This window comes from Ranitomeya variabilis, chromosome 1, assembly GCF_051348905.1.
Source record: "Ranitomeya variabilis isolate aRanVar5 chromosome 1, aRanVar5.hap1, whole genome shotgun sequence".
NCBI lineage: Eukaryota > Metazoa > Chordata > Amphibia > Anura > Dendrobatidae > Ranitomeya > Ranitomeya variabilis.
Window position 1 is genome coordinate 201,310,221 of NC_135232.1, and position 12,829 is coordinate 201,323,049.

Genomic DNA, 12,829 nt, shown 5'->3' on the forward strand with positions numbered 1-12,829 from the left:
TTTGTCCTCCTCCCCAGGCGCAGGACTGCAGCCCCCGGACAGGTCTCCCCAGGCGCAGGACTGCAGCCCCCGGACAGGACTCCCCAGATGTCAGACTGCAGCCTCCCGGACAGGTCTCCCCAGGTGCAGGACTGCAGCCCCCGGACAGGTCTCCCCAGGTGCAGGACTGCAGCCCCCGGACAGGTCTCCCCAGGTGCAGGACTGCAGCCCCCGGACAGGTCTCCCCAGGTGCAGGACTGCAGCCCCCGGACAGGTCTCCCCAGGTGCAGGACTGCAGCCCCCGGACAGGTCTCCCCAGGTGCAGGACTGCAGCCCCCGGACAGGTCTCCCCAGGAGCAGGACTGCAGCCCCCGGACAGGTCTCCCCAGGTGCAGGACTGCAGCCCCCCGGACAGGTCTCCACAGGCGCAATACTGCAGCCCCCGGACAGGTCTCCCCAGGCGCAGGACTGCAGCCTCCCGGACAGGTCTCCCCAGGTGCAGGACTGCAGCCCCCCCGGACAGGTCTCTCCAGGTGCAGGACTGCAGCCACCAGACAGGTCTCCCCAGGTGCAGGACTGCAGCCCCCCCGGACAGGTCTCTCCAGGTGCAGGACTGCAGCCACCAGACAGGTCTCCCCAGGTGCAGGACTGCAGCCACCAGACAGGTCTCCCCATGCGCAGGACTGCAGCCCCCGAACAGGTCTCCCCAGGTGCAGGACTGCAGCTCCCGGACAGGTCTCCCAAGGTGCAGGACTGCAGCCCCCGGACAGGTGTCCCCAGGCGCAGGACTGCAGCCCCCGGACAGGTCTCCCCAGGCGCAATACTGCAGCCCCCGGACAGGTCTCCCCAGGCGCAGGACTGCAGCCCCCGGACAGGACTCCCCAGGCGTCAGACTGCAGCCTCCCGGACAGGTCTCCCCAGGTGCAGGACTGCAGCCCCCGGACAGGTCTCCCCATGCGCAGGACTGCAGCCCCCGGACAGGTCTCTCCAGGTGCAGGACTGCAGCCCCCCGGACAGGTCTCCCCAGGTGCAGGACTGCAGCCCCCCGGACAGGTCTCCCCAGGCGTCAGACTGCAGCCTCCCGGACAGGTCTCCCCAGGCGCAGGACTGCAGCCCCCGGACAGGTCTCCCCAGGCGCAGGACTGCAGCCCCCCGGACAGGTCTCCCCAGGCGTCAGACTGCAGCCTCCCGGACAGGTCTCCCCAGGTGCAGGACTGCAGCCCCCCGGACAGGTCTCCCCAGGTGCAGGACTGCAGCCCCCCGGACAGGTCTCCCCAGGTGCAGGACTGCAGCCCCCCGGACAGGTCTCCCCAGGTGCAGGACTGCAGCCCCCCGGACAGGTGAGGTCTCCCCAGGTGCAGGACTGCAGCCCCCCGGACAGGTCTCCCCAGGTGCAGGACTGCAGCCCCCGGACAGGTCTCTCCAGGTGCAGGACTGCAGCCCCCCGGACAGGTCTCCCCTGGCGTCAGACTGCAGCCTCCCGGACAGCCCGCAGCCTTTGATCTTTGTCCTCCTCCCCAGGCGCAGGACTGCAGCCCCCGGACAGGTCTCCCCAGGCGCAGGACTGCAGCCCCCGGACAGGACTCCCCAGATGTCAGACTGCAGCCTCCCGGACAGGTCTCCCCAGGTGCAGGACTGCAGCCCCCCGGACAGGTCTCCCCAGGTGCAGGACTGCAGCCCCCCGGACAGGTCTCCCCAGGTGCAGGACTGCAGCCCCCGGACAGGTCTCCCCAGGTGCAGGACTGCAGCCCCCCGGACAGGTCTCCCCAGGTGCAGGACTGCAGCCCCCGGACAGGTCTCCCCAGGCGTCAGACTGCAGCCTCCCGGACAGCCCGCAGCCTTTGATCTTTGTCCTCCTCCCCGCCCGCTCCTCCTCCCGCACTGACTTCCCGGACCGCCGCCGCCGCTCTTCTGCCATCAGGACACTGGAAGAAGAAACAAGAATCCCGTAAGAAGTTCCTGGTGTTCCTGTGTTGTTCCCAGTGCAGCCCCCTCCTCCCCGGCACTGGGAGGGGACACGGAGGGGTCAGGGAGAGCTGGGAGGCGGGGACAACCCCCCCTTTTGGGAGAAAAAAAAAGGGAAAAAAAAGAAAGACAATCACGTGGATGAGATGAAAGGGATGCCGCCTGGCAGGGAGCGGAGACACCGAGGATCCTCAGCCATGTAATGGAGCGATGAGCGGGCAGCCCCCCATGTGATCCCCGCCTCCCGACTGCTGCGATCCCGGCTCTGAGCGCTGCGCCCTCCTGCTTCATCCGCCCGGCCGATCGTGCTGAACCCCCGGCCCCAGGACAAGTCGGAAATTATGTTCCCGTCGGTGCTGACCCCCCATCCTGCGAGATGAAAGAGCCGAGGGTCCGGGGGAGCCTGCCCCTGCTCTGGCTGGGGGTCCTGCTGGCTGCGGCTCCCGGGGGGTCCCGGGCTAAGGAGACTGCGTTTGTGGAAGTGGTTCTGTTCGAGTCCAGTCCCAATGGAGATTATAAAACCCACACTACTGAGCTGCAGGGGAGGTTCACCCGGGCGGGAGCCACGATCAGCGCGGAGGGGGAGATCGTGCAGGTAAGAGCCCAGGACCGGCGGCAGGTCACACAGTGTGGGGAGGGGCGGCCGCGGCTTTCCCCGGTGCCCTCCGCGGCATTCTCCGGTGCCCTCCGCGGCATTCCCCGGTGCCCTCCGCGGCATTCCCCGGTGCCCTCCGCGGCATTCCCCGGTGCCCTCCGCAGGTTTCCCCGGTGCCCTCCGTAGCATTCCCCGGTCCGGTGCCCTCCGCAGGTTTCCGTGGTGCCCTCCGCAGCTGTCCCCGGTGCCCTCCGCTCCCTCCTGAGGGCAGAGCAGAAGTTTCCTCACTTGCAGCAGGGCAGTGACTGGGGAAGGGGCAGCCTGTGGAGTCTGGTGACAAGATGGCCTCTACTATGTGTGGACTTCATTCACAATAGGGACACTGCTGGTGAGGAGCTGTGATAAGGAGAGCTGCCTGGTTCCTCAGCCTGTGAGGGCCTGCTGGGAGTTGTAGTCCCGCAGCAGCTGGCCAGGTGAGCCCTGACAGGCCATTGTCTCTGTTAGTAAATAAAGCCTTACATTTGCCAATAGTCTCACTTTCCTTGTGTTTAACCCTCTCAGCCCTGCCGGCAGCAGACTGTTTGTGCTTGTCCTTTTTGTGTTGTACTTCAGGTAACTGACCCGTCACAGTGCCCTGCTGGGGATGATACTGCACACAGTGCCCTGCTGGGGATGATACTGCACACAGTGCCCTGCTGGGGATGTTACTGCACACAGTGCCCTGCTGGGGATGATACTGCACACCGTGCCCTGCTGGGGATGATACTGCACACAGTGCCCTGCTGGGGATGATACTGCACACAGTGCCCTGCTGGGGATGATACTGCACACGGTGCCCTGCTGGGGATGTTACTGCACACAGTGCCCTGCTGGGGATGGTACTGCACACAGTGCCCTGCTGGGGATGATACTGCACACAGTGCCCTGCTGGGGATGGTACTGCACACAGTGCCCTGCTGGGGATGATACTGCACACAGTGCCCTGCTGGGGATGTTACTGCACACAGTGCCCTGCTGGGGATGATACTGCACACAGTGCCCTGCTGGGGATGTTACTGCACACAGTGCCCTGCTGGGGATGGTACTGCACACAGTGCCCTGCTGGGGATGTTACTGCACACAGTGCCCTGCTGGGGATGTTACTGCACACAGTGCCCTGCTGGGGATGGTACTGCACACAGTGCCCTGCTGGGGATGGTACTGCACACAGTGCCCTGCTGGGGATGTTACTGCACACAGTGCCCTGCTGGGGATGATACTGCACACGGTGCCCTGCTGGGGATGGTACTGCACACGGTGCCCTGCTGGGGATGGTACTGCACACAGTGCCCTGCTGGGGATGTTACTGCACACAGTGCCCTGCTGGGGATGTTACTGCACACAGTGCCCTGCTGGGGATGTTACTGCACACAGTGCCCTGCTGGGGATGGTACTGCACACGGTGCCCTGCTGGGGATGTTACTGCACACAGTGCCCTGCTGGGGATGTTACTGCACACAGTGCCCTGCTGGGGATGTTACTGCACACAGTGCCCTGCCGGGGATGTTACTGCACACAGTGCCCTGCCGGGGATGATACTGCACACAGTGCCCTGGCTATAAGGCATGCCATGTAATAGGCCTGGTCCAGACTGGCAGTGTGGGCATCCGTACCAGGGAAGGCATCGCTGGCTTACTTTTTGGGGTGAGGCGGGCACAGTGATCGCATTCTCCTGCACCCCGTGTTCTGACAGTGAGTTATTGGAGAAGATTCCGGGCTGGGATGATAGAAGTGAGATTGTCAGCGCTGCGCTTAACCCTTCGGGGGCCGGAGGTGACATCTGTGTACAGTATGTTTGGAAGGCCAGTGGCGTAAGAGCATCCAGACTGTGACCCATGGGGCACAAATGGTTTCTGCTCTGTATTTTTTATTTTTTTTGGGTGATTGGCTGGTACAGAATAAAAGGCCTGGATTTTTCTCTCTGCGCTTTGCGTTTTTCTGCCACGTGCGGTCTGTCCCCAGTGCTGCATGTGAATGCTTTGATGTTCGAGGCCGTTCCCATGTAATTAGACTGCAAGCTCTGCAGATCAGAGACGCGGTCGCATTGGATTAAATACACAAATTAACTGCAATCGCCATAGAAAAACACTTTCTAGTTAACTTAATTTCTAAGCTTTCTGCAGTTCTCCTTAGGGGAAAAAAAGCAAAAGCCAATCGGATGGTATTTAGTTACCATGTGAGCTGGAATGTGACTGGTTTCTCTGGGACCTAGCTCGCTGTCTGGACTATTGACCAACCATTCTGAGAAGTTCCCATCCTGTCAGCTTGTGAAGCCTCACATTAATCTGGCCCTAAATATTATCAGTGATAATCATGAGCCACAATCTAGGACTTTGTGTTCTTATGTGAGTTATTACTCTACCTTTCCATTATCTCTGTCCCTGGGAAAGCTGGGTGACAGTGTGGCCGCCACTACGACTCCAGTAAGGTTTGCCGCCCAGATGCTTTAATAGCACGTGCCCTTATTTCCACATAACAGTTCGGTGGAACCCTAGGTGAGGCTGCAAGGGGTTTTATGAAGAGGTTTTTTCTTAGCAGGTCCATTCCAAAAAAAAATGGTTGAAAGACTTCCTATTTATTTCTTTTGTAAAACCTGTTTGATGTTCAGTGTTTTGAGCATTTTTTTTTTTTTTCTCGTCAGGTGTTGAAAAAGTGTAAGTCGCGGATTTGATGGAATCTGCTCCAAATTAGCACTGGCCCTATCGGAAGGTGCAAAAAACCCCCCAAAATTTCAAAACCTTTCAAAAACTCTTCATAATTGAAAGGAAAAACTAAAAAATCCCCAATCAAGGAGCATTTCTCGAGCACTTTTCACTGATTTTTAATTTTTTTTTCCCGAATAGAGCAAAAATCCCGTACGTCTGTGTGCGCATACCACAAGGGTGTATTCACACGTGTGATTTTGCATTGAAACACATTTTGTCTTACATGTTTTTCGCCAACTGCAAACATTGTTGCAACCAATATCGGCATGATGACACCACAGTAAGGCTACGTTCACATTTGCGTTGTGCGCCGCAGCGTCGGCGCCGCAGCGCACAACGCAAACAAAAACGCGGCAAAACGCACGCTAAAACGCTGCGTTTTGCGCCGCATGCGTCGTTTTTGCCCGCAAGTTGGACGCAAAAAAAATGCAACTTGAAGCGTTTCTTGCGTCCAACGCTTGCGGCCATGCGGCGCAAAACGCAGCACAACGCATGTCCATGCGCCCCCATGTTAAGTATAGGGGCGCATGACGCATGCGGCGCCGCTGCGGCGCCCGACGCTGCGGCGCTGACCGCAAATGTGAACGTAGCCTAAATCATGGTTTTCATGCAGTTTTAACCAACATGACGACATGTCCATATTCCCTAGTACTTATTACAGTATTTTATTTATTTTATTGAATACAACCATTCCACATTCCCACATATCAGTCTATTGTAATACTCCAGTCTACAGTATTTGTAATCCTATACTTGTGTATGCATCCCATTATCAACACTGCTGGGTTCTGTTAACCCAAGGAAATGTGCAAAGAATGTTTTTCAGATGTGCATGAACGAGTTTTACGTTTCAGGACACACCAGCGCCTTTTTAAACATTTCTAGCGACGTCTTTGGCTGTCGTGTTTTTTTTTTTTTTTTTTTTTTTTTGCTTTAATTTTTTAACTCATGTTGAATAAACTACAGAGGAAACCATCTGACGAATGATCAGGTCACTTCTATTGAGTTCTCTGCATCTTTGGGAACCTGGAGTAGTTAAAAGAATCTGAAAAAACTGAATATGTGCACAGCAAGTCGTTTCTACGTTGCAGTGCAGGTGTCCATTCCTTTTAGCGTTTATTTAGTGCATTTTCTGAGGTGGGCTATGGACCATATCCACCTGAAAAAGACGTCTTGTAGACATACCACTATGTTTTTCCATTCTTTAAGGATTAGACTAAATCTACACACCTGTGATACCTGGACCATGCGCAGATCATAACGCGTGGCCCAACCGGCGGGTCTCCTGATCTGAGCTGTCTATTATATGCCTAGTAGGCAGTTATCTCAGGTCAGGAGACCCGCCGGTAGGATGATTTCCACAGTCAGGAGACCTGCCGGTCAGATGGTTCCACATGGTTCATGTTTCACTTATGTGAATTTGGCCTTACTTGCCGTAGTGGACTAGAAAATTATGGTCTGCACTAAATTCTTGGCATTAAAGCACTGCAATCCAGATTGAGCCTGACAGATCCCATTGTTGGCCTAAGTGAGTGATTGGATCTGTCATATGGGTCATGGCCTTGTGCTTGAGGATGTTTCCCAAACAGGACATGTTGAATTCTTTGTTCTCACTCCCGATAAACAGTCGCCAGAGTTATCTGTCAGTGGCTCATTCTCTTCTCACCTCTGAGAACATGTGCATGCTCACCTGAACCCAGCAGATGTGTATATGGAGCGGAGAGGGGTAATTGTTGGGCCAAGGAGTGTTTGGTTGACTATCTAAGGTGAACCTTCATGTGATCTTCGATCAGTTCATATTTCATTTTGATTCTTTACTGAGAATAAATGATCGATTGACGTCATTAAATTTCTATTTTGTATGATGAGATGAATCTTGTTACTAGAACATGTTGCCTTGCAGGTATGTCTAGTACCTTGAAACAAATGAGCAAAGGCCGTTCTCATTTCCATGCTCTCCTACACTGTGTCCATTCTTTGCTATGTTGTATGTCCTTCCTTTCTGTGAATGTCTTTCAGATGCATACAATCGGCGTACAGTAGTCCTGCAGCTGGAGAAGAGTCGGCTGGGAAAGCCAGTGGTAATGCAGCATCTGTGGAGGATGAGATGTCAATAGGTTGAGAGCATGATCTGATTACTTCCCAGGTTTGCTGCAAGTGCGAGAACGTATTGTTGCAGCACACAGTGGAGGGATCTGCTTTGTGTTAGAGATTCTTCCTGTAACTGATACCTACATCCTTCCTTGTCCTGATCATTAGCCTGTGAAATAAGACACTCGCAGTATGTGCGCTTGATAACGTAGCTCTTGGTGGACAGATTTCATCAGGTTTCTTTTGTGACCTAGATATTTGCAGGTGTAAATGTATGATCTGTTACCGATATGTGCACCATGTATCTGGAGTTTACTGATGTGTTGCATATTTACAGCCATGTCCCAGAAAAAGTGTTACAGAAACTGGAATTTATGTCGGGCCGAAACGCAGCCTCTATGGGTGGCCAATAAGTCAGCAAATAGTGTGCAAGATCATCCAACTATTATAAAAATGTAACAAGTACTTTTTTTTTTTTTTTTTTAAAGAGGGGTGTGTGGGACAGTAAGATACAATATTCGTCGTTGACATGACAGGTTTGATTAATACTATGGGAGAGGTGTCAGTTATTTAAGGTTAACTATCGTACCCTGTAGTAGTTCAGGTATTCCTCTGAATATAGGAAAGGAATTTATATATGTAAAGCTACTTATTACAATAAGTGCATGTTTCGTAACTTCATAGATGAGAACCACTATTGCACCATTATCGCTAATTACTGACCAAAAGCATGGCATCTTCTGATCTATATGGATCAAATAAGTAATTTTTGGACGTTTTTCATAGTCTTAGGTTTATTGTCACTGGCGGACACAGACAGAAAAGGGCCCCTGTGTAAGAACAATATATGGGCCCTTTGCTGTCCAAGAGCTCCTAAAAAGGCTAATTTCCACATGCTTTGGAGGTAGAAATGGCCCCCTTACCTCTTGGGCCCCTGTGTGGTTGCACCATTGATATGTCTGTTCTTGCTTTCAGTCCATGACACCGGCAGAGAGTGCCAACATTTTAAGACACATATGCGTTTCATACACTCTGGGTTGTATTAAGGCTCCTGCACATGATTGCGTTATCGTTACGGGTGCGATGCAACAAAACATCGTCTCGCACTAGGACCAATGTTAGTCTATTGGGCTGTGAACCAGTCTGTCCATCGGAAAAAATCTCTGCATGTCCTAGTTTGATCCCATATTTAGATCGTACTCATCCATGCAAGTCTGAGTCCTTGGAAAACATCGGACTGCACTAAGATGATCTGGTCACTACTGCGCATGTACATGAAGTGCAGCACAGATTCATCTCCACAGCACTGCCTCACTACTGCGCATGTATATAAAGTGCAGCACAGATTCATCTCCACAGCACTGCCTCACTACTGCGCATGTATATAAAGTGCAGCACAGATTCATCTCCACAGCACTGCCTCACTACTGAGCATGTATATAAAGTGCAGCACAGATTCATCTCCACAGCACTGCCTCACTACTGCGCATGTATATAAAGTGCAGCACAGATTCATCTCCACAGCACTGCCTCACTACTGAGCATGTATATAAAGTGCAGCACCGATTCATCTCCACTCTGACTCCACAGCACTGCCTCACTACTGCGCATGTATATAAAGTGCAGCACAGATTCATCTCCACAGCACTGCCTCACTACTGCGCATGTACATGAAGTGCAGCACAGGTTTATCTCCACTCTGACTCCACAGCACTGCCTCAGTACTGAGCATGTATATAAAGTGCAGCACAGATTCATCTCAACTAAAAGCCGAGATCCTTAGATCAGGAACAGAACAGACATTTATAGGACATTTCATAACTTTCCCAAATTATTATGAAAACATTTACAGCACGTTCTGCATTGTACTACTGTACCCAATTTATTATATATTTTAGGAGTCAGCCGGTCCATTTTATACTGACTCCACCTCCGACTCCACAGCCCTGGAACCTAGCCAATAAAGACTAAAACAAAGCAATTTTTAAGGGATGATGAGGGAGGACAGTTACATTGAATGATGCCTATAAGGAGAATTGCCAAGGCTTGTAAGCCAAAAAGTGGCACCAGAGATAAAGGCTACAGCTTCCAGAGTTATTCAGGTCTCACACCTTTTAGTATGCCGAATGTTATTTTGGTCTGAGTGCGTAACAGACTGAACAATCGCCAATGTTGGCCAATGTGCTAGTGCATATGAATGATCTTTCACAGAGCAGCGGCCATGACTGCTGTGAGATTGGCCATGTTTGTGTGATTCTTACCATACTGTCAAAAGTTTTTTTTCCTTCACATATTGCTCTTATTTTCTATAAAGGACAACTTTAATTGTTAGAAAAGTAAGCGCGTATGCTGGCATGAGTGAATGGCATGATCATTTCTTCTTGAACGCTTCTTGTCGTAGCTGTCTTCTGCTCATGGACCATAGCTACTGGTAAACACCTGGTCTAAGGGTACCGTCTCACATAACGATTTACCAACGATCACGACCAGCGATACGACCTGGCCGTGATCGTTGGTAAGTGGTTGTGTGGTCGCTGGGGAGCTGTCACACAGACCGCTCTCCAGCGACCAACGATGCCGAAGGCCCTGGGTAACCAGGGTAAACATCGGGTTACTAAGCGCAGGGCCGCGCTTAGTAACCCGATGTTTACCGTGGTTACCAGCGTAAAAGTAAAAAAAAAACACAGTACATACTTACATTCCGGTGTCTGTCCCCCGGCGTTCTGCTTCTCTCCACTGTGTCTGCGCCAGCCGGAAAGCACAGCGGTGACGTCACCGCTGTGCTCGCTTTCCGGCCGGCGCTCACAGTGCAGAGAAGCAGAACGCCGGGGGACAGACAGCGGAATGTGAGTATGTACTGTTTGTTTTTTTTTTACTTTTACGCTGGTAACCACGGTAAACATCGGGTTACTAAGCGCGGCCCTGCGCTTAGTAACCCGATGTTTACCCTGGTTACAAGCGAACGCATCGCTGGATCGCTGTCACACACACCGATCCAGCGATGACAGCGGGAGATCCAGCGACGAAAGAAAGTTCCAAACGATCTGCTACGACGTACGATTCTCAGCAGGGTCCCTGATCGCTGCTGCGTGTCAGACACAGCGATATCGTATGGATATCGCTGGAACGTCACGGATCGTACCGTCGTAGCGACCAAAGTGCCACTGTGTGACGGTACCCTAAAGGTACCTTCACACTAAACGATATCGCTAGCGATCCGTGACGTTGCAGCGTCCTGGATAGCGATATCGTTTAGTTTGACACGCAGCAGCGATCAGGATCCTGCTGTGATATCGCTGGTCGTTGAACAAAGTTCAGAACTTTATTTGGTCGTCAGACCGGCGTGTATCATCGTGTTTGACACCAAAAGCAACGATACCAGCGATGTTTTACACTGGTAACCAGGATAAACATCGGGTTACTAAGCGCAGGGCCGCGCTTAGTAACCCGATGTTTACCCTGGTTACCAGTGTAAAATGTAAAAAAAACAAACAGTACATACTCACCTTCGCATCCCCCGGCGTCCGCTTCCCACACTGACTGAGCGCCGTAAAGTGAAAGTACAGCACAGCGGTGACGTCACCGCTGTGCTGTTAGGGCCGGCGCTCAGTCAGTGCAGGAAGCGGACGCCGGGGGACGCGAATGTGAGTATGTACTGTTTGTTTTTTTTACATTTTACGCTGGTAACCAGGGTAAACATCGGGTTACTAAGCGCGGCCCTGCGCTTAGCAACCCAATGTTTACCCTGGTTACCCGGGGACCTCGGCATCGTTGGTCGCTGGAGAGCGGTCTGTGTGACAGCTCCCCAGCGATCAAACAGCAACGCTGCAGCGATCGGCATCGTTGTCGCTATCGCTGCAGCGTCGCTTAATGTGAAGGTACCTTAAGACCCTCAGTCGCTCGAATGAAAGGAAATGGCTCTTCACTATAGAATCTGCTGGCTTACTGATTGACATGATCTATTGGATCACAGGAATGGCGAGAGGCAACGTTAACACTTCTCTTTTGGTAGAAAGGAAATTCCTCACCACCATCTGATTTTATTTCGTATTTCCATCTACGTTAATTCTTATTTATTTTACTTTGCTTATATAGTGCTATCATATTCTGCAGCCCTTTACATACGTTATCATCTAAGTCCACAATCTTAATTCCCTGTCAGTATGTCTTTGGAGTGTGAGTGGAAACCGGAGAACCTGGAGGAAACCCACACAAACACGGGGGGAACATACAAACTCCATAGAGTCGGATTTGAACCCAGCAGGGCTGTGGATTCTGAGTCGGAGCCCATTTTAGTGGAGTCGGTGTCATGGAAATTGAGGAGTCGGAGTTAGAAGTTTGGCTTACCGACTCCCACAACTCTGGAACCCAGGACCCAGCACTATAAAACACCAGTGCTGACCATCGAGCCATTGTTTCTTCTAGTAAGCATGTTGTCCAAATACCTTTTCGGTAAATTAGATCCCTTCTTTTTATTTGCGTAGAAAATAATACGTACTTATGTGAGAAGGAAACTCGTTTTGTGAGGTTGTGTAGTGCGTGTTTATTGCAGTAAAATACAAATTAACTGAACAAATCAGTTACTTTGTTATTCACATGAAGTTGTATCATTTCCCTTATCAGATCATATTCTAATGAGGTTCTAAGAAGGGGAAACCTTTTTTTCCATATACCACCTGGAAGGACATATGTTTTTTGTTCATATGTTTATGCTGATTGCCATGCTATCACAGAAGAAAACCTCCTAAAGCTATTAATAATAAAAGAATCTGAGAAATGCTAGTTTTCCCTGAGGTTGACCATTTTCTAAGAAGTAGAAGCAATTTTCTTTGTTTTTAAAGCGTTACTTAAGTCTTTTACTGAACTGTTTATGTCTGGATCACACTGTCATGATTGTGTTGCTTGTCGGTGTTGGTTGATTTTTCTTTTTATGTCTTTTAATCTTATTTTCGGGCAGTACTTAGGTTTTATTGGATCATAGCAAGGCCTCCTATTTGATGCGTTGACTCTTTGTGATGTAGATCCTTCCTCATATCTCACTTTGGTCTTGGTTATGAGTATATTCCCTTTTGGGTGAAAGACCTGCGCAAATCCAGTGCTTGCTTTGAACTTATAGGTTATATCGGTGCGATGCCGATATCCTTTTTTAGTGGTTTCTGAGAAGAGTCGTATTCATCTAGTTTTAGGGGAAGTATCCATTGGGTGATCTGGCACAACGAGTGACCGGTCCACATTCTTTACACTCACCACCGCCACAGACACCTTTTACCATGTGTGTTTCCTATGCTTTATGCCAACTGTTTGCTCTCTTAACTCTAATCTCAACTGAGCTCTTATTAATACAAAATTAGCAACTTAAACAAGCCATTTAAAACTGTTTTATCCTGCCGAGCCGAGAGATAATGTCAAGAGTTGGCAAAATGAAGCAGTATTTTATTCTCTATGGGCTTTCGTA

At 51.1% G+C, this 12,829-nt stretch overlaps 1 protein-coding gene across 1 annotated transcript in view; it reads left to right on the top strand.

Moving 5' to 3' along the window:
- Positions 1–2,075: 2,075 nt before the first annotated feature.
- Positions 2,076–12,829, top strand: part of ZNRF3 (zinc and ring finger 3) — a 174,057-nt gene continuing 163,303 nt past the window's right edge. Inside the window, exon 1 of the mRNA XM_077292036.1 lies at positions 2,076–2,539. Coding sequence (XP_077148151.1) covers positions 2,321–2,539 — 219 coding nt within the window. The 5' untranslated portion in view covers positions 2,076–2,320. The remainder of the gene's footprint in view (positions 2,540–12,829) is intronic.